The 25,491-nt window shown below is 61.0% G+C and overlaps 1 protein-coding gene and 1 long non-coding RNA gene across 10 annotated transcripts in view; one reads left to right on the plus strand and one right to left on the minus strand.

Moving 5' to 3' along the window:
- Nucleotides 1-252: 252 nt before the first annotated feature.
- BEGAIN (brain enriched guanylate kinase associated) overlaps nucleotides 253-25,491 on the plus strand; it is a gene marked incomplete at both ends in the record, with an annotated part of 43,185 nt that continues 17,946 nt past the window's right edge. For 5 of the 9 annotated variants that reach the window (XM_082648801.1, XM_082648803.1, XM_082648804.1 and 2 more), the window contains 2 exons: nucleotides 16,002-16,025; nucleotides 17,021-17,049. In XM_082648801.1, the coding sequence (XP_082504927.1) occupies nucleotides 16,002-16,025; nucleotides 17,021-17,049 (53 nt within the window). Of the gene's footprint in view, nucleotides 295-15,717; nucleotides 15,778-16,001; nucleotides 16,026-17,020; nucleotides 17,050-25,491 lie in introns of those variants that run through there. The other 4 variants (XM_082648800.1, XM_082648802.1, XM_082648805.1 and 1 more) reach the window with 2 other exon arrangements.
- On the minus strand, nucleotides 22,483-24,042 carry LOC309819419. Its single transcript, XR_014296428.1, has 3 exons — nucleotides 23,935-24,042; nucleotides 23,244-23,316; nucleotides 22,483-22,899 (listed from the first exon to the last, which is right to left on the minus strand). It is a non-coding gene; the product is annotated as an uncharacterized lncRNA (long non-coding RNA).

A 25,491-nucleotide genomic window follows, 5' to 3' on the forward strand; every position in this document is an offset into this window, starting at 1 on the left:
CCCGAGTGCGCCCCACCAGGGCGCTGCGGGGGGAGCCGCTGAATCAGCCGCGGCTGCGCGGGGCCGGGGCTGGCGAGGAGCCGGGCTGGGGGCGGGGGGCGGGCGCTCCCTGCGGGAAGCCGGGCGGGGTGGGGGAGCCCCGGCCGCGCCGGCTCCGGGCGCGCTCGGCCTCGGCGGGGAGGGCGCGGGCCGGGGGCGGCGGCAGCGGCGGGACCCGAGCGCGGCGGCGAGCGGCGTGGCTGCCCCGGGGCCATGTGGACGGGTGGCCGGCGGCCGGGCCGGCTCCGCCGGGCGGTGAGTACCTGCGAGCCGGGAGGGCAGGGCGCGGGCACGGGCGCGGAGGCGGGGCGGGCACCACCCACGCGGCAGGGCGGTCTCCGCGCGGCGCCGGAGGCGGCCCGCGTGCCCCCTCCCGCTAGGGGGGCGACGGTCCAGCGTCGTCTCCCCCGCCCGTGGCGCTCCCTCCGGTGCCGGTGCGCCGGGGCCCCAACAGGAACGCTTGCCCGGCCGCGGGGAGCACTCGCGGGGCGCGCTTGCGGGGCGGGGCGGGGCGGGGACTCGGCCTCAGCGCGCTGCCCTGCCCCCCACGCGGCCGGCCTCAGCACCTGGGCCCGAGTTGCCGGGTCTTCGCCCCCCAACACGTGCGTCCCTGCGGCGAAAGGGAGGGTGGGACGGGGGAGGGGGGCAGGGCGGGGCCTAGGGATCTGGGACCCTCCGCTGTGCCCGGCGGGTGGCCGCGGTGCAGGCAGGCCCCCTCCTGCCCGGGGTCAGGGCTCGGTGAGGCCGACCGCCTGGGAGAGGTCGAGGAGCCGGAAGGAGGCTGGACCAGGGGCTGGTTCACTGAGCGTTTGCAGCGCGTGGGCTTGCGCCGGCCCCAGACCCCCTCGGTGGTCTCATTCGGCACCTGCGGGGCAGGTGTTCCCCTTCTCCTCAGTAAGAAGCGAAGCCGCTGAGGCTCAGGGAGGGGAGGGCTCGCCCAGGGCCGCTCCACTGGAGCTTCCTCCCTCCCTGAACCCCAGCCCTGTTGGATGGGAATTGCTGCCCTAGCGTTTCCGCTTCCTGCCTGGTTTAGAGGTGTTTCCTTCCTTGTCTGGGCCCCACCCCATCCCCAGTGTGGTTCCTTTGGGGCAGGAACAGCGTGGGCGACATCCTGGAGCCTCCTGGACCAGCAGGATGGGAGCAGAGTAGGCACCCAGGAGTGAGCGGGGGTGGCAGAATGAGCTGTGCCTACAAAGGAGGAGCCCTGGATGGCCAAGGTCAGCCACAGACCTGGGCTGTGCAGACCGAAAGCTGACCAGGGGTCAAGGCCTTGGGGCCCCAGGCCAGCAGGACAGGGTCTCCATGGGCCTGGCTCCTATGGAGGCCCCAGTGCCCTAGATCTTTGGGGCCGGGGACAGGTCCTTGCCCTTCACCGGGCCCCAGTTCCCCTGCCCACTGCCTGCAGCAGAGCCCTCTGCACTCCCAGGGCCAGGGAGGACTGTGGAAGAAAGCCCCTTATACACTGTGGTGTGCCGTCCCAGCCATGCCGGGTGCGGCCCTGCCGGCTGGGGCAAGTGGCCCATGGAGGCGGCTCCGCTGGCATCTGTGACGCACAGGGCGGGAAGGCAGCAGCCTGGGCCCTGGCAGCGTCCCCGAAAACCCTTAATTTCCCCAAGTCTCACTATAATCAGGCCGGCACAGAAAAGCAGGCACAGTGGCAGATGCGGCTTCTTCCCGGCTGCTAAGCGCTGGCGCCGGGCGAGGGGAGGCTGCGCTGCTGCAGAGGGACCCTCCCGAGCTATTGTCTCATATTTATAGATTCCTGCGCTCGAGTTCCTCTTATCCTCAGAACCTGGAGCTGTTCGCACCTGGGATGCTGAGTGGGCAGGGCTAGGGGTGCCTAGAGCCTCAGTGGTGTGGGTCTGGCTTTCCATGCGCCGGGCGTGGGGAGTGGGTCGTTTCCGGGTCAGGGAGCGGAAGTGAGTCAAAGCAGTCTGGAAGGTGATCGATACCCCATCCTCTCTCAAAGACCCTTGGGTACAGGGTCTGGCCCCAGGTAGCTGCCACTTATTGAGCACCTACTACGTGCCAGGCCCGGTATAAACATCTTCACGCATCGTCTCCCCGGCAACACTTTGAAGTAGCATCCCTACTCCTGTAGGCACTTAAGGATGGTTAAGAATGAATGAATGAGAGGGGAGGAGGGCAGTCCGTGGATCCAGGGCTTGGTTGGAGATGGTTCACAATTTCCCAAATCCCAGGAGGCTCGTGAAGCCCAGGAGTGAGTAGGAGTTGAACAGGGGAGGGGTGGAGGAGCCTGAGAAGCACAGCCTGAGTCAAGGCCTGGGGGTGAGAGGGGGGCGTGCGAGGATCAGAGGAGGGTCAGTCCAGCTGGAGTGTGGAGGTCAAGGGCATGGCCATGGGTCGGCATGTGTGTGTGTGTGTGTGTGTCTCCTCCCCTCACAGCAGGTAAAGATCTCTGGAGACAAATCCAAGGGTGACCCCAGGCTCACTGTGTTGGCCTAGAATCACCCCCAGGGTCCCCTCCGGGTTCCCCCTCCTGCCGCAGAGCAGGTCACTAGCCTGGAGGAGAGGCCTGGATAGGAGTCTGGAGTCGCGGTTTCCAGTTCCTCCTCTGCTGTGTGACCTTGAGCAAGGCCCTGCCCCCTCTGGGGCTCACTGTCTGAGGCACAACACCTCTCTCGGTCAGAGGAGTGGCTTCCGTGACCCGAGAGCAGGCCCTCGATGGTAGCTGGTGGTGGGAAGAGCTGACCAGAGCTGTCTCTGTTGGTTCAATATTACAGGAATGAATGGCTGAGTGAGCAAATAAATGAAGGAATTCTCCATCCCCCTAGCGCACTCTCCCCATGTACCCCTCTGCCCCTTTCATTGGGACCACTTAGGTGACTCTGATACAGACCTCACCTTTCAAGATCTCAGTCTACCGCCAGGAGACATGGACCTTGACTAGTGTGGCAGGTGTTAGGAGAGTGACGGGGACCTTCACTGTCCCCCCGCCCCCAGCCAGGAAGGGGACGCAGCAGTGGCTCCAGCCCCCAAAGGCCATGCGCCTGGAGGCTGCCACTGCAGCAACACGTGGATGCCGGGCTGGATGGATGGGGACTTGAATAATGTCAATAAGGGGATGGATGTAAGAACGGATGGGTGAATGGATGGGTACAGGAAGAGTGGATGGAGACATGCTTGAGGGTGGATCAGTGCACGAATAGACACACGTCAGTGGAGGTATGCAACCGTGGATGGACAGATGGATGTGTGGATACAAGATACAAATGACAAGGATGGATACATGGGTGAATGGGAGGCGGATGGCAGGTACAGGCACGGAAGGACGCACTGAGGCGTGAATGGGTACGTGCTAGCAGATGAATGGTTACGGGGATGGATGGGTGGAGCCTCTTTTCATGTAACCCCCCGTCCCTCCCGTTCCGTGATCCCATAGCAGGGAGGCTGCAGAGCTGGGGAGAGGGCAGGGGGCCATGAGGCCTCTCCAGTTATGCTGGAAGACATGCTCAGGGAACGATGAAGCCGCAGTATAGCCTTCTGTAAAGACAGGTGACCAGCGGGGACTCCTGCATGGAGCTCCTTGTCCCGGGAGACTTTCTGGAAGGTCTGGATGGCTCAAGTGCACCCCCCTTCTGAGGAACAAAGGCCGGGGCCAAATTCAGAGTGCAGGAATGACGGCACAGAGCATGAATGCTGGGGCTGTGGCCGCCCTCGAGGGTTCTGAGGCCAGCACAGAAATAACCAGAAGCAGAGGCAGGGTGATGAAAAGTGTGCAAATCCTCAGACCCGGAAAGTCCTCATCTATGAAAGCGGGGGATGGTAATAGGAACTTCCGCGCTGGCTTGAGGGAGGCTTGGAAGGTGACTGCGCTCTGTGGGTGTTGGCTGCAGTCCCTGGCCTGTGGCAGGCCATGGCTGTTTACCATTCAGCCCCCGAAGCCCGTGCCCTCCTCCATAAAATAGGGTAGCACGGCCCAGTTTGGGGGGTGCCGTGAGAATAAGTGAGGTGATGTTTGGAGCTCTTAGCGAATGCTCAGCCTGCCCTCCCCACCCCCCAGCCCCCGCTGCAGGGTCCCACCAGTGCCCTGTGGCCGGGTTTTCCTGTTCCAGCCCCAGGAGGCAACCAGGAGCTGGGTCCCTCCTCCCTCGGAGCTCACAGACACCAGCTTCCCATCCTTGGGAGCAGGGTGGGTCTGGGTGGTAGAGGAGGGACTGAGGGGGTCCAGGAGTGAAACAGGGCATGAATGCCTGACCTCTGGGGGTCCCATCCTGGGTCTGCCGCCTCCAAGCCACGTGACCTCAGACAAGTCACCTGCCCCCCGTGAGAGGCTGCTCCTTTAAGCATAAGACAGTTCACGGCTGTCCCCCCTCACAGGACTGGGTGAGGATCTGGGCGATGGTGTGGAGCTTGGCACACAGTAGGGGCTCAGGAAGCGGGGCTGGAGCAGATGAGTCAAGAGGCAGGGGAGCCGGAAGCCCTTTCAGGAGAGGCAGCCCGGGCTGCTAAGAGGTGAGCAGGCCCAGGCTGCGAGCCGTGGCAGCCGACAGCATCCTCCGGGGCCTCGGGCCCAGGCGGCGGACAGCCAGGGGGTTGTTATGACAACAGGAACTTGTCTGATACAGCCAGCAACTCTGGGAGAGGCTCAGAGGACCGGCTGGCCAGGGCCCCCAGCACATTCCTGTGACCGCACATAGTAGGGGAATGGCCAACTTAGAGCCCTGGGCTGATGGGTTCTGAGGTCCCACGAGATGCCAGGCTCTGTGCTGAAGACACCCAGCGCGCTCTCTGCACTCTCACTACATCACTGCCCGGGGCGGGGTACTGCTGTGTCCCCACGTGGCAATGAGGAGGGGACGTGACTTGCCCAGGATCAGTTGGGGTGTTGGAGGTAGATTTGACCTTGGACCTGCCGGCCTCCAAGTTCAGTTCCCACTAGTAATGGAGCAGGGCTGGATGACTGCTGCGGGGGAGGGGGGTGTCCATGCGTAAAGGGGTGGCCTTCCAGGACCTGCAGCAGTGGCTGGGAGCACTGTGGCCTTCCAAAGAGCCTGAGACCCCTGACTCCCCACGTTCTCCTGCCCAGTGCCCAGCCCAGAGGAGGCCCACACCAGGCTGGGGATGCCTGTGAAGAGAGAGTCGGACCTGGGGTGCCTTCACTTACTCATTCATTCGAGAACTACTTGTTGAGTGCCCCCTATGTGCCTGGCCCTGTGCAGGGAGCTGGGGTAGAGTAGAGCTTACATTCTAGGGGGATACAGATAATAAACAAATAATTGCAATGTCGATTACAGGTAGGGGTCATGTTAAGAAGAGCAGGGGTTATGAGAGGCTGCTGCAGGGGTGCCTGATCTGATCTGGGGCTAGTCCAGATCAGACCAGGTGTGAATGGGTACATGCTAGCATCATGTACTTTCAGGGCCCCAGTTCAATAGCCTGGGGACAGGCTGTTGAACTGGGGCCAGGAAGGTGACAGGCTATTGAACTGGGGCCCTGAAAGTTAGCTGGGAGTTAGATGATGAGAGGGAACAGCAAGTGCAAAGGCCCTGAGGCCAGAGAGAGCTTGGCACATCCAGGAACTAGACGGAAGTTCCTGGAGTGGTCTGTGGGGGAGGGTAGAAAAGACACTGGGGCCTTGCAGGGCGTATGAATGTGTGATGTTGTCTGGTTATCTGGTCTGTGATTTTAAAAGTTCACACTGGCTCGTTTGTGGGGTGGACCAAGCTGGGGTCAGGGACCCCAGGGAGGGGTGATTATAGGTGTTCGGATGAAACATGGTGGCACCTGGGACCAGCAAGGTGATGCTGAGGATGGAGGGAGGTGGCCAGGTGTGAGAAAGGCTGAATAGTCAGGGCCTGACGGCTAGGGGTACAGTGGGGGAAAGGGGGAGAGGGAGAGGGAGAGGGCAGGTCCAGGCAGCTTCCATCCCTGTCGTGGGCAGGTGAGCTCACGAAGCTCTTCAGACATTTAGTCACAGGTGCTGTGAGGCGTCCAGAGAGGTGTCCAGCCGAGCTCAGAAAAGAAGGGTCCCCAGCACTTGATGTGAGGCACCTCGGCACTGCCACATGGGCAGAGGCCCCAGGTACACAGCCGTGAGCAGGCAGTGCCAAAGAGAGCCTAGGCCATCCTCCAAGCAGCACCAGAAGCCAGGGCTGGGGATCATGGCCAAGAGCCTGGGGCTGCCGCCCCCTAGCGAGCCTTCCTTTGACTCATGCAGCTGCATCCCAGGAGTTCTGCGTGGACCCCTGGCTTCCTGAGATGCCAGGGATCTGTGTGTCTCCCTTCACGCAAAGGAGCAAGGGCTCTGGCCCTTCTCTGGGGTATTCTTCCCCACCTCACTCCCCATCTAACTGCACCCTGGGCCCCCATGTGCCAAAGGCTCTTGCCTCATAGCGCTGTCAACCATGGTTCCTAACCTTATCCCCTGTGTATCAGTGAGGAATTGCACACAGCTGCTAGTAACAGGGACTGGAAATAACCATGGTTTAAATAAGACAGGGGGTTATTTCTGTCAAGTTAAGGCAGTGCCAGAGGCAGGTGGTCCAGGGCTAGTGTGATGACTCAGTGGTCATCAGGAACCCAGGTTCTTTTTTGTCTTTCTGTTCCTCCAGCCTTTATATATGGCTTCCGCCTCAAGTTTGCCTCGCAGTGCAAAACAGCTGCAGTAGCTCCGACCATCACTTCCATGTTCTAGATAAGAAGCAGGAGGGTTTGGGAGTGGGAGCAAAAAGGGCACAGCCAAGCTTTCTGATCCCTTTTAAGGAGCAGTCACACCCAGTAATTTCTGTTTATATCTCATTGGCTACCCCTGGCTGCAGAGGAGCCTGGGAAATGCAGTCTTTTAGTTGGGTATCTTGCCTCCCAGAATAAAAGGAGGGTTCTTCACTAAGGAAGAGTGGGAGGACAGTGGGCAGCCAGCAGTCTCCACCACACCCTCCCATTCTGCCAGATGGTTGCGGTTCTAATTTCCCCTCCTTCAGGCCCCATATTCACCCATGTCCCTGCACCCAACCCCACACCTGGCAGAGATGAGGAGACGTGGGGAGTGCAGGGTGTGAGGCCCAGCCCAGGGCTTCCCCCCGCCCCCCGGCACACAGCAGGTGCTCATTCAGTGCAGGCTGCCTCCCCAGGCAGATGAAGAGCCCAGGACATGACCTTCCCTTCTCTAGCACTTTCTAAGCCCTGGAGTCCAGCTCCTATTTACTGAGAATCAATTTAGGGGGCGGGAGGCCCCCTGCCACGTGCTCTCTGGATCGATGGGGGCGAGCGTTCAGCTGATCACTCTGGCCAGTGAGGGACGGGTGGCCCTGCCGCCGCCCCCCACAGAGGGCAAAGGGGTCCCAGCCACGTGGGAGGAGAGAAGTAGGTGTCAGTGAGGTACTTGGAGAGGCTTGGCCTTGGACTGCCCAAGGAGGATGCTCTCAGGGGCCGGCTTCCAGGCACGGGGCTCTGACCCCGGCAGCCGCAGACAGGATGGCCACGGCTCCCTTGTGGAGCCTAGGGCTGAAGCCCCCAGGAAGGAGGTCTGCAGAGAGGACCTTCAAAGCTGCAGACTGAGCCCCAGCTCAGGTCAGAACCCCAAGGGCCCACCATCTCACCCCAGCTGGCTGAAACAGCCTGGCCAGGAGGAGACAAATGCATCACCTGGCCTGCTGTCCATCCCGGAGCCCCTGGGCACTGGCAGCAGGGCTGCCACCGGCCCTCTCGCCCGGCTGAGCCGCCGACAGGAGGCCAGGCTGCCCTTCTCCAGATTCCTGGATGAGGTCGCCGTGCGTGTTCTGGACCCCGGGACCCTGGAGGCCTTCCGGGGCCCCAGAGGCCGCAGCCCGGAGCCCTCCCCAGGCGAGGAAGACCCAGGCCTGGCCCGGGAGCCCCTCGCAGGATCTGCAGCCCCAGAGAAGACCCTGGCCCTGAGCCCCCAGCTGTCCTCGGAGGTGGCCCCGGAGGCTGCAAGCAGAGGGGGGCCGGGCCGGGCCACGGAGACTCGCGTGGGCGGCGGCAAGCATGGAGGCCCAGCTGCTTCCCCCCAGAGGCCTCCAAGCCCGGTGAGTCTCAGCCCTCGCCCATCCCCTAGGGGGCAGCTGGACAGAGGTCTGCTGGGGCCCCTTCCCTTCTCCTTGATGGGCCATTTCCTCACAAGTTCTGGCTGACCCCCTCCGAGTTCCCTCATCACCCCTCTTTCATAATCACTGTAACGGGAAAGACCTTAAGCACCCGAAGAATGCAGCTCTAGGATGAAATTTCTGGCTTTGGGGCAGGCAGGCTATTTCTGGAGTACGCACGAGTAAACAATGATAACAATAATATCACACCCCCAGTGGCAGAGACCTTGGTGTTTCACCACGGGATTTTATATGATGATTCTTTTGAAGTTTTGAACCTCAGACACGTCCACGTGAGGTCGGATGTCACAGTCCTGTCAGGCAGACGGGTGGGTCCACGTCCTTCCTAGCTGCCCATTTTATGGAGTTGGAAAACTGAGGCTCTGAGTTGCCCCGGGGCCCCTGGGGAGTCTGGGCTTGGACTGAGGTCTTCGAATCTAAGTAGCACATCATCACCCCCCACACACACACACTTCAGCCTCAGACAGGTGGGAAGAAGGACTCGGTGAGACCTGCTCGGCCGTCCTGGGGGATCGGGTCGTGCAGGTGTCAGGATGACGGCACCCCACCTCGCTGCTAGCCTTCGTCTCCCAAACCACCTGTGTCCCCAGGGACCAGGGCGGGTCCTTATGGGCTGTTGAGGGCCTTGTCCTGGCCACAGGCTCGAGGTGGGGCTGCAGGGCCAGGTGGTGGAGATCTCGTCCCGGCCCCTCCCGGAATGGCCGCCCTGCACGGAGGGGTTCTTTTAAAAATAAAATCCTGGGCGGTAGCAGAGAGCTGATGCTTGCCTAGTGCTTACCAGAGTTGTTCTAACTCTCCATCCCTGTGCACCCGCAGCGGGTCGGTGTCATCCTTGTGCTGCAGAACTACTGCGCACTGGGAGGCGACAGGCGAGGGGAGGTCACGGGAGGAGCCGGGGCTGGACACAGGCCGTCTCACCTCCCCCTCTGCACTTTCCCCCCTACGCTTCTCCGCGTCACTTGCCTCCAATGACCTGACCTGCCTTTCTCCAGGGAGAGCCAGGGAGCAGCGTGGCTGGAGGGGAGCGCTGGGTATTTGAAGACCACCAGCCCTTCCTCTGGGGTCTGCTGGGCCAAGTGCAGCCGGGGAGTTCTCAGCTCAGGGGGACCCAGCTCAAGGACCTGGGCAGGTTGCCCACCCACTCGGGGCCTCGGTTTCCCCGGCTGTGGAAAAGCGGTCATGGTCACGAGTTTTCTTTCGCCTTGTCACGGGGAAAGCATCCAGCAGGCACCCAGTAAGGATCGTGTCCCCAGCCTCCTCCACGCGGGCCTGGCCATCCGGGACCTCCCCACCCTCCGCTCTAGGCTCTGCACACCACGCAGACCTCATTCCAGGGACCACTGGGTCCGGGGGAGCCCCATGATGCTCAGGCCTCTGGAAGATTCTGTCTGAAGGCAGCACAGGGCCTCGGGGACCTGTCGGGGTCCTGCAGCAGGTGCTGGGGGGCAGGGCTCTGTCCTGGGTCCCGGCCAGCATGTCCTTCCCAAGGAGCTGGTGTTGGCTCCTTGAAGCGGGAGGTGGCCATCAGCCCCCAGCCCAGCCCAGCCCAGCCCAGCGTCATATGTGGTCAGCTCCGGCCTCGCGCCGAATACTCCAAACGGGCCAGTGAGAGAGATACTAGGATCTGGCCCATTTCTCAGACCAGGAACTGAGGCTCAGCGAGCAGGGCCCGGCAGGGTCCTGGCTGGGCTGTGCCCCAGCTCAGGGAACCCGGACAAGCCGCATCCCCCAGTGTCTTCGTGTGTGTGGCCAGTGGAGGTGCCTGGCGCACGACAGGAATCCCGTCCCTGGGACGATGGTGGCCGTGAAGGTGATGATGACGGTCCCTCTACCTAGCCTGGACAGGCTTGTGTCCTCGGAACAGTTCCCAGGGTGAAGGTGGGGCTCCGGGAAGGTAGGGAGACCCCGGGCTCCAGGCAGCAGTCTGAAAGCCCTTTCTGGAGGACAGTGCCTGGAGCCGCGCCGTCAGCCAGTTCAGGGAGGAAGTGGCAGAGCAGGCAAGGGTGGGGGAAGGCCTCTGCCCCGCCTGGCGGCACGGTCGTGGGGGACTCTGGTCCGCCCCTTCACTGTCCAGCAAACAAGAAGCCACTGTGGAAGGTCTCCGGGACCTCCAGCCGTCACTGTCACAGACCTGGTACCAAGGCTCACTCGTACTACAGTGTGAATGACTGAAGCCAGGTGTTTCCTGAGAACAAAACGGGCGGAAGAGAGCAGAAAGCACAGGCCGGGGTCAAGGAAGGAGAGGCGGGCTGGTGACCCTGAAGTGGCCTTAGTGATGTTGTGACAAGACCCAGACGCCAGGCCTGGAACTCCCCAGGGCTGGGTTTGGATCCGGCCTGAGGGGCTTTCCCACCGTGAGACCTCACGAGCGAGCCCCCTCCACCCTCTGGGCCTCAGGCTCCCCGTCTGTAGGGCCAGCGTAAGGTGTGATGGCGCCTCTCCCCGGTGGGGGACCCCCAAGGTGCTTCTGGAGGGGGCAGCTGCTTCCCTGCTCCCCAACTGTTGCCATGTGGGAATGTGGGCCGGAGTTGCCAGATCTTCCAAAATTTCAGTAGAAGCCAAAAATACGGATTTTAAAATGTAAACTCTCCCAATTTTTAAATGTTGGCTCAAACGTTTAAAAAAAAAAAATTAAAACCCTCTCGCAGGCCAAATACAACATGCCGGCGGGCCCGATTTAGCTCAGCGGGCCAGTTTGCTGCCGCGGGCCTAGTCCGTCTGTACCGGCGCACGGCTGGGAAGCTGAGGCCCTGCCCAGGCCACGCAGAGAAGCTTGGGGCCCGGCCGGGGGGATGGGACGAGGCACCTCTCAGCCCGCAGCAAGGTCCTCCAGAATCCCCAGGGGAAGGACATTCTTGGCCCCATCTGGGGACAGCCCCAAGCCAAGGTATGGGTTCAAGTCCCCAACTTGCTGAGTGACCTTGGGCCAGTGCTCGCCCCTTTCCCATCCACGTGTGCTCACCTTGGTATTCCGACTAAGGTATCGGGATGACCCACTGTGTGCCCAGCGCAGCGAGCCTTGCGGGGGATGCTGAGGGACCCGAGGCTGGCTTCTCACCCATGACACAGTCTGTGACACCGCCTCTCCCCTCCTACCTCCCCGCCTGCCCCTCCCCCTCTCTGAACCCTCGCCTGGCAGAGCCCCTCCTCTTCCCCATCTACGCTCACTCCCTTGGCGACCTCATCCAGTTTCTGAGCCTAATTGCTGTCTCCATGCTGGCCACTCCCAGATTCACATCTCCTGGACCCTCCTCTGAACTCCAAACCCCAGTCCCCACCCTCTTGTCCGTATCCCTGCTGGGATGTCTGGACCCGAACCCTGAGCTTCTCCCCAGCCCCCTTCAAGCTGCTCAGGCCAAAACCCATGGCCTCATCTTTGGCGATTCTTCCTTCCACCCCCTTCTCTAGTCTGTCAGGGCATCTGAGTGCCTCTCCCGCCTCCACCCTGGTCCCCACTGGATTTGTATAGGTGCCTGCAGCTGGACTCCTTGGGCCCTGCCCTCACCCCTCAGTGCGTCCTCCGCACAGCAGCCCGAGGGGCCCCCAACTCAACCTCTGCTCCCCACTGGTGACCGGACGCTTCCTGAACTCAGGGCAGGACGGGCACTGCACTGATGCCCCGAGCCTCCCCGCTGTGGGAATCTCAGCACCGTGAGAGCAGAGAAGGTCCTCTAGTTTAGTCTGTTCACTGCTGAGTCCCCTAGAACAGGGCACACGGTGAATGTTTGTTGAGTGAATGCAAGAAGGCAAGGAGTGATGTAAAACCTCTGAGAAGAGGGTCCACCCTGAGTGATGACGTCTGAAGTCTGGCTCGGGAGTGGCTGCAGCCCTTCACCAGCCCTATCCCCAAGACAGGCCCATACGCATGCGTGGCCACCGTGTCACTCACAACGTCCTTTGAAGACCTTCCATCCTCCCTAGATGAGGGATTGAGCTCGGAGAGGTTGAGGGTTTTGCCCAAGTTCACATAGCTGCATAGGAAGCCCAAGTCTCCGTCAGTGGGAGGTGGGTGGCCGCTGCCTGGGCCACATCTGGGATTTGGTCCCCCCCATCTCTGCCCTCTGTACTCGTCGGCTCGTTTCCTCCCCTTGAGAAGAGGGTGAGAGAACAGGGTCAGGAAGAAACCAAGGAAGCTGGAGCTCAGAGTAGATCTAAGGAGGGCCCAGGGGACCCATCACAGGCCCTGAGGGAGGGCAGGGACTCGCCCAGGGTCACAGGGTGAGTCGGAGGCAGAGGGGAGGCCTCAGCACCCAGCAGACCCCTCCCTGACCTGGACCCGCTTTCCTTCGCGCGACAGTTTCCAGGCATCACAAGATTTGGGTGGGAAAGGGCAGCAACACACCCGGGCCAGATGGTCCAGTAGAGGGTTCACACATCTGCTCGTGGGGGCCAGTGTGGGACTGACCCCCATCAGCAGAGGGGTTCCCTGGGCAGGGCTCTGTGCAGGTGTGTGTGTGCTGGGTACCAAGCGGGCTCAGGTGCCCCCAACGTGGGGGTGGGCTTGGGGGAGGGGATGGGACGACGGGTGAGTGACAGGGACCGTGAGAGCAGACCAGAGGCTGCTCGAGGTGGAGATCAGATGCCACTGGCTGGGGATTAAGAGCGATCGCATTCATTCAGGCGTCACCAACGGCTCATCAGAGGCCTCTGCAACAGGCCCTAGTGATGGAGACACCGTGGCTGAAGCAGAGGGGCCCTGCTCTCGGGGATGTCTCTTGTAGTGCAGGTGCAGGGGCGAGGGCAGGCAAATGGACACAGAGGATGCGTCCAAAGGGACAGGGCGTGATGAGAAATCATTTGGTGGGAGAGAGGAGCTACTTTAGGTGGGTAGTCAGAGAAGGAAAGATCCAGGCAGAGGGAAGGAAGTGCAAAGGCCCTGAGGCAGGAGTGAGCTGGGTGAGCTTGGGACCAGCAAAGTGGCCAGTGTGGCCAATGTGTGCCAAGTGAAGGGCAGGTGGTGGGGGTGTGGTCAGAGGGTTAGGCCGGGCCCAGTCAGTATTTACCGACCCCTCGTTGAGGCTTGACTTGTGACGCAGAGTCGCCTCCCTCCATTGCCCTTGGGAGCACCTACTGTGTGCATCAGTCACGTGCCCAGATGCCACCGGGAGGATGGCCGCTCGGGAAGCTGCCCCAACCCTCCACGCTTCTGCACCCAACCTGCAGGGGTTTGCGTCTTGGAGCCTCTGTTTTTGCATCTGTAAAATGGGGGTTGTAAGACCCACCTCGCAAGTCACGATGGGGATTAAACAGGATTGATTTCCTTAACGGCCAAAGGCTGCGCTGGCTGTACAGCAGGCAACTAAGGGTGGAGGGGCCTGTCTCTGGCCCTCGGGAAGCTCAGAGTCTCTCAGGGAATAGGGAAAGGAGGGAGGTGGTGGGGCCGTGGTGGTCGGCAGGGAGCTCAGAATATGGCTCGGGGTGAAGGAGGGTGAGCATTCGGGGCGGCAGGGGCCAGCCAGCAAAGGCATGGAGGAAGACGTAGCAGGTGGGCTGAGGCAGGGATGCATGGTGTGGTCCGGTTTAGCCAACAAGTGGGGCTTGTGTGAGGCTTGTGTGAAATAAAGATGGCCACTGGGCTGGACCACCTAGAAGAGACAAGAGGAGAGTCTAGGACAGACAGTGACAATGTCACAGGTGTGTCGCAGGAATAGGCGTGGGGCTGTGAGTATGGGGTGAACCAGAGGGACAGCGCCCAGGGCAGGGATGAACTCTCCCTCTGAGGGCACCCAGAGTGCCAGCCTGTGTTCCTACCTGTATCAGGAGAGCACTGGGGCCCCACTTGCCTGTGGTCCCTGGAGGGGCCAGATGGGACCTTGAAGGTATTTCCTGCCCCATCATTTCACACTGGGGACCCTAGACATCTCAAGGTCCCTCATAGTCATGGCCTCCACCAGCCCCGGCCCCCCTTCTATAATGGAGGCACCACCTCTGGTCTGAGACCCACGCAGACCCATTCTCCTCCACCCAGCCCAACAGGCAGGCCTCAGCTAACCTCAGGTGACTCTGGGCAAGCCACTTCATGCTCTGGCCCAGGTGTCCTCATCCAAAAGAGGGGCATGTCAGGAATATCCCCAAATCTTGTGATTAGGATTTGCAGAGTCAAGACCCAAACGTGGTTCTCTGGCCCCAATACCAAGACCATTGCCAAAGGCATAGCCCCTCCGCACAGGGCCAGCCACACACAGCTGTGACTGCACTTTGCACATACACCCAGAGCTTCACGCACAGCTCCCACCCCCTGGGTGAGGTGCTGGGCTAGCCCCGGGACACAGCTGGGCAAGACACAGGCCCTGCCCCAGGGAGTACAGAACTGGTGTGGAGGCCAAACCCAACTACTCCGCTGGGCCTCCATCATGGAGGGCTGACTGGAGGAAGCAGCCTTTAAGGGTGAGGGCGGTGGTGACCACACAGTCACTGGGTCTGGGGAGACTGCGTGGTAGGATCAGAGCCAGGCTTCAGGGTCTGGATTAGCAGTGTGAAGGCAGGGGCTGCTGAGGTGCTGCGGCTGGACCCCCCCTCCCATTCCCTGTCAGCCTTCTGCCCCTCCCACCCCACCCCCTGCCACCAGGGCGACTCAGCAGCCTCTCCTAGAGTCCCTTCTTGGGGAAGAAATTCCCAGACAGGCCTTTTAGAAGAGCTGAAACATTCAATATAAATAATAAATGTGAGATTTTTATAATTAAATTTTAATACATTCTTATTAATTTTAGACAAACTCCCTGGCAGGTCATTCACTGTGAGTGACTGAGGCAACTGGAGGCATCTGAGGGGTGTCCCCAGGCTTTGGGTGGGAAAGGTCTCTGAGGAATGGGGTCCAGGCCCGGCTGGGCTCTGTCTCTGAGCTTCGCTCTCCTTATGTTTAAAATGCGAGTGACTGCTTCCCTGAGGAAGAGCCGGACAGTGCGGTGAACGCAGGGCTGCTGGGCGGTGGTGTCCTTATTATCTCTGCCGTTCTGCTGTGAGTGGACACTCCCGGGAGGCGAGCCGCGGTTTCATTTCTCAACCATTAGCCCCTGAGGGCAGGGCTCGCCTCATTTGCTGCCGCCTCCGAACCGCAAGAACCAAGCCCAGAGCTAATGAATGAGCGAGCCACCGTGGGTGGATGATGGAACACTTGGACTTTGGGGCTTGGGGCTGACCCTCGCAGCGCAGGGCTCCTCCCACCCTGCGTTGGCGGGGTGGAAGCCAGGCCTGCTGGGTGCTGGGGGTGCCCTGGTGAAGGGACCGGGCTCCTGCCTGGAACTCACAGCCAGAAGGGAAGAGGCAGGAAAGACACGCCAGAGAGGTGTAGGATTCAAGCATGCATTATCCGTGTTTATTGAGCGCCTGCTGTATGCTGGGATCTAGTGTGCTGAGCGCGGTGATGGGAACCTGGGAAAGGTGGGCCTGGGTACATAGGGGGCGTCGGGGAGATGCTGGCCAATCGGCCAGCTCTTTGTCTTGGGGGAGGAGGGTATATAGAGGGGTCTGGGCTCGTGGTCTCCGACAACTTTTAGAGCGTCGGGGATTGTGTCTGGCCGCCAGTCCAGACGCCTCGGGGATCTTTTCCTCTGGAATTCCTTCCCGCACCCCAGCCCCTCCGCAGTCCGCGATGGAGAAGGGCAGCAGAGCGCCTTGTCTTGCTCCCCCTGCCCCCAAGCCCAGCTCGCAGGTGAGGAAACTGAGGCCAGGGGAGTCTCGGGAGGGCCTGACCAGCACCCGGGGAATTGGTGGCCGAGCCTGGCGAAGGGCCCCCGGTCGGGCCTTCCAGCTCGGCGCTGGCTGCCGGGCTGCGCCCTCGCCCGGCGGGGCGGTGGGGAGGCGGCGTGGGGCCCCGACCGGAGCGGAGCGCGCTCCCGGCGGACGCGGCGGCGGCTCCTGGCGCGAGGGGCCGGGATGGGCAGCCATCAGTCTTCCCAGGTGTGTCGCGTGGTCCCTGGGCTCAGCCCCCCGTCCCCCTTTAATGCCGGCCATGGTACGGAAGGACGGGGAAAAGCCCCCGGGAGCGGCCTCTCCCGGGCGATGGAGAGCCCTCCCCGCGCCCCCCGCTTCGCGCAGGAAGTGCGATCCCGCCCGGGCCGCTAGCGGTCCGGGTTGTTCGCCGGCGCCCGCAGGGTTAACGGCAGCCGGTGGGCCCCCCGTCCGGCCCTCGGAGGGGCTTCCCGGCTGCGCCGGGCTGGGCGGGGAGGGTCTCCAAGCCGCGCGCGGGCGGGTCTGCGCAAGCCCGGCAGGGAGCCCCGCTGGCGAACAGGGCGCGCAAGGGTTAATCCCTTGGGCCCGGAGGGGCGAGCCAGGCCCGGACCCCAGGAGCTGAGGGCAGCAGGGTCCCTGATTGAGGAGTCTGAGGTCCCGACTGCTAGCACCCTCGGATCGTGTGCGTGTCAGGTTCTGCACTTCCATATGGCCCCCAATTGCCCGATTTGAACATTCTCCGACTCGGAGATTCTGCAATTCAGGGTTTGGCTTCCTCCGGGAGGGAGCGCGGGGCTGGAAGGGTTAACGGGCGGGGTGGGGCGGGGGGGGGGGGTGCAGCGGGGACCGCGGCCGCCGGAGAGTTAACGCAGCCAGTCCGGGTCCCCTCTTTTTCAGGCAGGCGAGACTGGGATCGCCCCGGTCAGCGCGGTCCCGAGTCCCCGGGCCAGCCCCTTCCTCTCCCCGGGGGGCGTAACTCGGTGCGCGGCGGCCCGGGCGGGCTCACCTGTTACTCGGCCGAGGCCCCGCGCACCCACTGAGTCCCAGGGACTGCGGCCAGTGAGTGTGGGCTGGGGGCGCGCGGGCCGGACTTTCCAACAACCGAGCCGCGCGGGGGTGACCCGCCGCCGCGCCCGCCTGTGCCCGCGGTGCCCAGCTCCGCCCGGCGCGGCCGCGGAGCGCACGCCTCCTGCCTGCTGACCCTTTCGTTTGGTTTCTCGCAGGCCTCTGCCGCAGACATGGAGAAACTCAGGTGAGTGGAGCGTCTTCCGTGCCGCGGCTCCCGGGGCCGGGGTCGGGGATGGGGGCGCTAGGGAGGGCGACGGGAGAGGGCTTTGCCCGAGCGCATCTACGGCCCGCGGCCGCCCGGCGGGGCTGGCCCGGGCCGGTATGCGTGTGTGTGGTGCGTGTGTGTGCGCGCGCGCGCGCTCGGCTAGACCGCGGGGAGCGCCGCGCGGGGGGTCCCCGGCCGGGCCGGGGCCGATGCAGCTGCGGGTGGGAGTGCGCCACCCAGGGCCGGGTCGGCGCGCGCGCGGGTTTACGCGGTACCCCGGGCCCTGCCCTGGACTCTGGATTGTCCCCCGGGACCCTGCTCCTGCCGTTACGCATCAGTCCCCCGCGCCGGCCGGTCTCCCATCCCCCAGCTGACAGTTGCCTGTTCTGAGTTTTTAAGTTTCCACCTTGTGGGGGGAGGGGCGGGGGAGGGGGTCCTCCCGGCGGGCCAGGCAGTCGCGTCTTGGAGCCATTTTAGGGGAATCCCGAGAGGGCGTCTGGGGAGAGTCCCCCTCGGCCTCCCTCCAGGTGCTAAACTTTGAGCCTTAAGGACTCCACTGGGCGCCCTTCTCGGCTGGCTCGGGATCAGTCGACTTGAATATTCACAACTTCCCTTGGGCGCCCTGACCCCCACTTTGGGATCACCCCTCCTGTGTCTTCCTTCCGGAAGCTGCACCAAGGCCCAGCTCTGGCTGCTGGGTTTCAGGAAGATCCGCGGGGCCTGGAGGGTCTCTTGGCCTCCTCCTCCCCCCTCTTCCCCCCTCCCAAGGCCAGGATCAGCATCCCTGGGGAGGCAGCTCGGTAGCGGGTGCACCCATTCCCCAGGGGGCAGGGACCCAGCAGAGCCCAGCTTGTTCCAGTGCAGGTCCCACGGGCTAGGGGAGAGGGCCCCGGGGCCTTCCCAAGTGACCCTCAGTGCTGTGGATGAGTCACTCGGGAATGCCCAGGGGACCTGGGGACAGGTGGGCCCAACACGGAGGCCCCAGACTGGACATGAGAGCAGGGCCTTCTTCTGGCTGCTGAGCTGGAGTGCAGCCCTCCCTTGTGGGTCCCATAGGACCAGAACCCATCTGTCTTGGGCTGGGAGGAGGAGTCCAGTCTCTTAGGTCGTAGGAGCTCAGACACAAAACCAAACGTCCATCAGCCAGGCCCACCTTATCATGGTCAAGGTCCAGGTGGGGCTGATGAGGCCCAGACAGCGGCAGCTCTGCCTCTGGCCACATAGATGAGCTCCGGCCTCTGACCTCATGCCAGGACCCTCCTCTATACCCCCATCGGCTATCATCTCACCAGTACCCCTACTGGATGGGGCTGTCTGTGGAGGAGGCATCACTACGTAGCTGGGACTTGAAAAGAAGGTAGCATTCATGGGGCACCTTGAGGCCAGCCTGGTGGGGGGCCCCTCTCTGGTTCTCTTTCCCTCTCTCTCCATGCCCAGCCTGGAGCTTGTGAGCAGTAGGGACAGAGACATGGCCCAGCCTGGCTGGAACACAGGTGGACAAGTGAGCCGGGTGGGCAGATCCACTGTCCCAGCTGCTGAGGGCACGAGCATCTCTTTGTTGGGTGGGCTCAGGGCTTCCCTGAGCGGAATCCTGAAGGTTGGTCGCAGTGGCCAGGGCCCAGGCTTCTTGGCTTCACTGAGGCATCGGAAGCAGAGCTCAGGAGCTGGTGGGATTGGGGGTCCCGTGTGGCCAGGACACAGCATAGCCTCCCAGAATTGGGGAGCATCCTGCTCTCCTCTCCCTCTCACCCTATTAGTAGTTTCAGAGCGACCTCGAGGGCCTTTCCAGACTATTTCTTCCCAGCCAGTACTGGGGCTGCCCCTGTAGGGTTCTACCCTGCACTTAGTGTCGGGGGTCCAGGACCAAGAGGCCCCCAGGGATGTAGGGGAAGCTGGTCAGCATGGCCTCCCATGGTGTAGGTCACAGGGTCTTCTGGCAAAGTCCTGACCCTCTCTGGGGCTCAGTTTCCTCATCTGTAAAGTGGGTATCCTGAGCACCTCCACCTTGCAGGGCTGTTGGGAGGACGACCTGAGATACTGGGGTCTGACGGGCCTCACCTGGGACCTGGCCCACAGCAGGTGTCCAGGTAGAGGTTCACTGTGGGGCATCCGACCTGCACAACTCTGGGTTCTCAGGCGGGAGAAGATTCATCTGTGGTCCAAGTGAAGGGGTCTTGGCTGTCCAGCAGGATGGCTCTGTGCTGGGGTCCTTCCTCCTGTTCTGGGGCCCGCATCGCAGGCTGGGCCTAGGAATCTGAACTGAGCTCCGAGAGGGCAGGCCCTTTGCCCCGTCCAACACTTGTCACACAACACACACACCCACCCGCAGTGCCCGAACCACAAGGACTGTGTCCTGTGACCCTCAGCGGCTCCCTTTGTGAGCAGGTACCCAGCTGGGGCTCCCTCTGCCCGAGCCTCTCTCCTCACCACCCCCCCACGCTGCAGCCCCACTTCTGAGTCCCGAACTAGCTGTCACCTTCATGCCTCTCTGCCTTTCAGGCCTCCCATGCTGTTGTCTCTGCTCAGAATGCCCTTCCACCCACCTTCTTGTCCACATGACAGACTAGTTATCCTCCTTGTCACTTTTCTCTGAGGCTTTTGTGACTCTCCTATCCCTCACCCCCAGATGGGCTCATTCCCCCTCTGTGTACCAGGTCCTGCGCTGATGCTGAGACAGGTCAGCCCTCCAGAACAGGGACCCAGGCCCAAAACACAGGCCCCCAGGGATCCCAGGTTGGAGACACTAGCCTGGGGAATCAGAGAGGGCTTCCTGGAAGCAGGGACACTTGAGCCAAGGCTTAAAGAATGAGTAGGAGTTTGCAAGGAGGACAGATAGGACGAGCCTTCCTAGAGGTGCAGAGTCCTGGGGGCCTGAGGAAACAAGGCTGTGTTCAGGGAGACCGGTGAGGGGTGGGGAGTGGAGGTCGGTGGGGTGTCCTCTGTCCTCTCCGCCCCATAAGGAAGCCCCTGGGAGCAGAGCATGGGGTCCATTTCTCCAGCCCCAGATCTGGCCGCCTCTGCTCTGGCCTGATGCATGCCCCCTGCCCCTCGCTCACCCAGCTCTCCTGCCTCTGACTGCTTGAAAAACTCTTCCTGTGACACTCAAATATTTGCAGATATTAGCGAGTCCCGGCTGGCTGTCAGCACGCGGAGCCGCTGCACCGCTAATCCCAAGCTAATCCCCTCCTCTGCCTTGTCTGCCCCGGCTCCGCCTGTTTTAACAACCGCCGTGGCCGCTTTGCTGCATGCCTTTTGGCAAGCCATTTCCTCTGTGGGAGCCTCAGTTCTCTCCTCTGTCATAGAGCAAAGTGGGTCAGTCGCCTCACATGGCACCTGGGACACAGAAGGTGCCTAGGAAACCCAGAGCTATTCCTGTTCCAAGTCCATCCCTCCCCCCACAATATAATTGTTCAAAGTTGTGAGCTGTGATAGGCATCTAGAAAAAGTAATAAAACATCTGTGCCGTTTAGAGGTTAACTTTAGGACGACCGCCACCCAGGTCAACACGTTGAATGCTGCCAACCTCCCAGGGATCAGCCCCATCGAGACCCTTCCCCAGTCACAGCCCCCTCCCCCTCCCCCGGAAGTCTTCAGGATCCTGGCTTTTGTGATAAAGTGGTTGCTTGTTTTCTTCCCGATTTGGCCACCTGAGAGCATCCCTAACAGACATCGTTTTGTTTTGCCCGGTCTGGAACTTCACATACATGGTGTCTATTAGCCTGTGCTTTCAGGTTGGCTTTTTTTTTTTTCCACTAAAGCATCATGTTTTCGAGAGGTGTCCTTAGAGTGCGTGGAGCTGCCCATTGCTGGCTGTCTTGGGGAACGGCATTTTGTGAGTGAAGTTATACCTCTTTGTTCACTGATGGCCATCCGGACGGGCGGCTTCCAGCCTGGACCATTGTTGAATGAAACTGCTGTGACCGTGCCTGTCCAGGTGCTGGGGAGCTCGTGCAGCCTTCCTGGGGTACCTCGGGGCGGCACTGCGGGGGCACAGGGCACGCCCACCGCCAGCTTTAGGAGATGAGGCCACGCCCTCCCCGCGGCGCTGGGACTTCCTGTGTCTCCGCAGCCTCCCCTCCCTGGGCTCCCTCAGGCCACAGGCGGGGAGCTGCTCCTCCGGTAGCTGTAGCGTTAATTGCACGGCCCTGGATTACTGCCCGTTTGGGCTTCCTCGTTTGTGACTTCTGTGTGTTTTTCCATCGCTTGTCCTATTGATTTGGAGCTCTTCAGAGAGCCCTTGTCAGTCACACGTGTGGCAAATGCACCTCCCGCTGGTTTGCTTGCTTCTCACTCTTTCAATGGTCCTCTGATGAACAGAAGTTCTTAATTTTAATTCCGTTGAATTTCTCTTGAATCTTTCAGGCTTTCACTTTTTGATGAAAGCTTTTTGTGTCTTGTTTAAGAAACCCTTCTGACGTCATGAAGCTATTGAAAGTGATTTTCGCGTATGGTTTTGAGGTCAGGCTCCTCTTGGTCGTCGTTCTCTGTGGGTTTTTGTTGCTGCTGTTGTTTGGTTGGTTGGTTTGGTTTTGGTTTTTCGTTTTGTGTGTATGTGTTTTTTTGCTTTTTGGAGTTTTGTGGGTTTTTACTTTGGGTTTTTTTTTTATTGGTTTTGGGGATTTTTTTGTTTTTTGGGTTAAAAAATTTTTTTCGGTTTTTTGTTTTCTGGTTTTCTGGGTTTTCTGTTTTTAAATTTTTTTTTTGGTTTTTGGAGATTTTTTGGGTTTTGTGTTTTTTAATTTTTTCGTTTTTTTTGTTTGGGTTTTTTTGGGTTTGTGTTTTTTGGGGTTTTGTGGGAGTTTGGGGTTTTTTTGTTTTTTGGCTTTTTTTTGTTTGGGGGGTTGTTTTGTGTTTTTGTTGTGTTTTTAATTTTTTCGTTTTTTGTTTTTTAAATATTTTTGGTTTTCCTTGTTTTGGGTTTTTTTTTTTTTTAGGCTCCTGCCCCAGGGCCTTTGCAGGTGCCTTTCCTTCTGCGTGGAATGTTCATCCCCAGATATCCACGTGACTCCCTGCCTCCCCTCCTTTCACATCTTTCTCAAATGTCATCCCTGGTCAGGATGGTGCTCCTGACCACTCATTCCATGTACAATTATAGCCCCTCCCCCAGCCTCCTCCTCCTCCCTGCCTTGATTTTCCATCTCCCTCATCCCCACCTGACTCTCAATTTGTCTTATTTATTTATCTTATTTACATCCGTCTCCCCGCCAAGAACAGCAACTGACTGCTGACCCCCAGCACTTAGAGCTGTCACGTAGTAGATGCTCAGTAAATGCTCTGGAATGAGACCAAAGTGTGGTGCACAGTGAGGAAGGAGGATGGGGAACAGTGATTCCCCACGCTTCATGATGCCCGAGAGGGGGGCCTCCACTCTGCCCCCCAGGAAGGGGAGTGTTGGGGACACTTTTGCCCCCCACCCCCTCAGGGAGTAGTGGTTTTTAAAAAAAATCACCCCGTGAGAGGCCCTCAGAGGTGTGAGAGCCTCCACCGGAGGGATCTGGCCTCAGCAGCACGTAGGGGAGCCTTCCTGAGAGGGAGGTGCTTGGACGGAGATAAGGAGGGGTGGGGGGAGGGCATTCCCGGCAGGGGGTACGACGTGGGCAAAGGCCCACAGGCAGGGAGGATGCTCTTCCTCACCTGGCAGCTGAGCTCTGCCGTTCTCGGGCTCTCGGCCTCCCGCCCCTGCCAGCCAGGAGGGATCACGGAGCCGAAGGGGTTTGGGGAAACAGAGGCCAGAGGCGGAAAGGGGCTTGTCTAGGTCTCCGGGGTCAGGACAGCCACAGCCTCCCAGAGCAGCTGGACACTTCCCAGTGGGAGGAGGCCTCTCTGTGTCTGGGCCAAAATTTGCAGCCCACTTGCCCCTTCCCTCCTGAGGGCCACACCCGCACCCTTCCCGAAGCCCAGAGTGAGGATGCACCTCCGAGGCCTCTGGCCCCCACTGACCCTTCAGAAAACCCAAAGCTCTTGTGTGGCACCCAGCGCCCCTCTGTGTGGCCACCTGATCCCTGGACCCAGCTGCTCCTCCCAGCTCTGCCTCACTTCTAAACATGATTCTAGCAGAGGAAGTCTTATGCGCGAATTCTTACTAAGCTGTGAATGACTGCCTCACTTTGATTTCTCCCTTTGGCAGTCAGGGCATTATAAAGGGACCATCCACATGGACTGTTCTCTCTTACCTTCTTCTGCCCTGCCCTTCAAAGTCTCCTGTCCTCACAGCCCATCTGAGTCCCACTCCTCTGCAAAGGCTCCCTGATGAAGTACGTGGTTAAGAAGGTGGACTTACCTGGATTTGAATCCCAGACCTGCCACTTACTGGCTGTGTGGACCTGGGCAAGTTTCTGAACCTCTCTGATTCTCAGTTTCTGCATCTCTAAAACGCAGATCATAATAATAGCACCTAACTTGGAAGATTGTTTTGCGAATGAACTCGTGAACGTGGAGCTGGGCACGTGGCTGGCGCTGTGTGGGCCGCTTCACCCTGTTAGCCTCCTGCCCGCCTCTCACATGGTCTCATTTGTTCCCAGACCCTGTTTCCCCAACCATTGGGCAGATGGCGTTATTCCCATCGTGAAGGAGAGGACCACCTGGCGAGGGGGGTGTCGGGCTGTGACCTGCAGACCTAGACTGAGTTAGGACTGCGAGAGCATTTCAGGGTCGGGGGCAGCGAGCCGGCTCTGCTGTGCCCCCAGACTGCATCTTTCCCAGAGAGGGCGCATCACCAGTCCTGGTGGTGGCTGAGTATTTCAGAGCAAGGACGTGCCGTGTACCTGTTTCTCGGCGTTCTGCCTCACCCCCATTGACCACGGGCAGAAAGCCAGCCCTGACTGTTTGAGATCTCTGGCCCCCTCCTGCACGCTCTCACCCTACCTTCATGACAGCCTGAGGGCTGCCGCATTGCCTGCATCCCTCGACAGGCCCACTGAGGCTCTGGAGGCGTTGCCCATCAGGGCGCCGGTGTCGGGGACAAGGCCTGGGTGTCTTTCTTGAGCGATGGAGCTGCTGCTACCTGACATGGGGAGGATGGAGATGGGGCAGGCGGGGATGCACGAGATGTCTGTGGGATGGGTGCTCGGGAGCAGGTATCCTCAGCCCTCGTGGCAGACAGCACGGGGGGGGTGCCCTGCCAGGGCAGGGGGTTGCGCCTCTGTGCCCTGTGTCCTGGCCAGAGGGGCTGCCATGGGGAGGGTTCTATCCTGGCTCCCATGCTCACTAGCTGGGTGCCCTTGAGAAAGGCCCTGGCCCTCCAGGCCACAATTCTTTCATCTGTACAATGGGTAGCTTCCCCACTCCCTGCCAGGCCTCGGGTGAGGATTCAGTGAGGGGACTGTCAAGGGCACGCAGTAGGTCTCACTGGGTGATTGAGTGATTGAATGGGGGTGATCTCGGGGGAAGCTTCCAGAGGAGGTGATGGTCACAGGTGTCCTTTGGGCTTTGGTTACTGATGGGGAAACTGAGGCCCAGAAAAGCAGCCTCCTTCCTCGGCCCCAGTGCCTTGCAACCACCAGCTGCTGCTAAAATCTATGATCATAACGCCAGTGTTCTTTCCTTCCAGACTCAGTTTGGCCCCCAGGACTGTCTCCTGTGGGTGTGGAGAGGTGCGGGTAGGTGGGGCGGTGAGGGCAGAGGGACCAGGGACCAAGGGCATCCCGGAGGGGCCCAGGGGCACGTAGAGAGTGCCGGGATGGGGCAGGCCACCCTATGCCCCGCACTCCAGGGTCATCAACAAGCCTCCCACAGCCCTGATTACCTTTATGATCCCCAGAATTCTGGAAAGCGGGCCCCACCGCCGGTCCAGTTAATGCGTGCCCGTGTCTGTGGTGGGGTGGTCACATGAGTGAAGCCAGCGTGGGCTCCGTGGTGGGCAGAACCTGATCATCAGAGTGTTGCACGGCAGCCTCTTCTCACCTGGGCTCCAGGGCAGCGTGGCGGGCGCTGGGAGCTTCATCTGGGAGCCCCACCAGCGGTAGCACCACACCACCCACCTGTCCTCCCAGCGGACGCCCCCTGCACATGGATTCTGGGCAGAGAGCAGGTGTGGCCTTGGGGCAGGGGAGGGGTCCAGGGCCAACGTGTGCACAGTCCCACCCTCCAGGCCCCCTCAGTCTAGGGGGTGAGGAAAGAGAGTAGATGAGCAGCGGTGCTGGGCTGGGTGCTGGGAAAGACGAGGCCAGGCGGGGGTGCCCAAGGAGCCCCAACACAGCCAGAAAGGGGGGCCTTGGGGGCTTCCTGGGGCCCGCTGTGTGGCTGGCCCTACCTCTCCTGAGGCAGCCTCCTTGGGACTCCCTGTCCCGACTCACCCACCAGAGGGGCAGCCCCAGGCCGGAGCCTGTCGCCAGTGCTTTCCGCTGTGGAGCTCCCCTGGGGCTCCCGGCGCCCCGAGCAAGGGGACCGGACACTTGGCCCACACTCAGGGCCAGGCGCTCT

The sequence above is a fragment of the Grampus griseus genome (genome assembly GCF_964374135.1).
Source record: "Grampus griseus genome assembly, chromosome: 2".
NCBI lineage: Eukaryota > Metazoa > Chordata > Mammalia > Artiodactyla > Delphinidae > Grampus > Grampus griseus.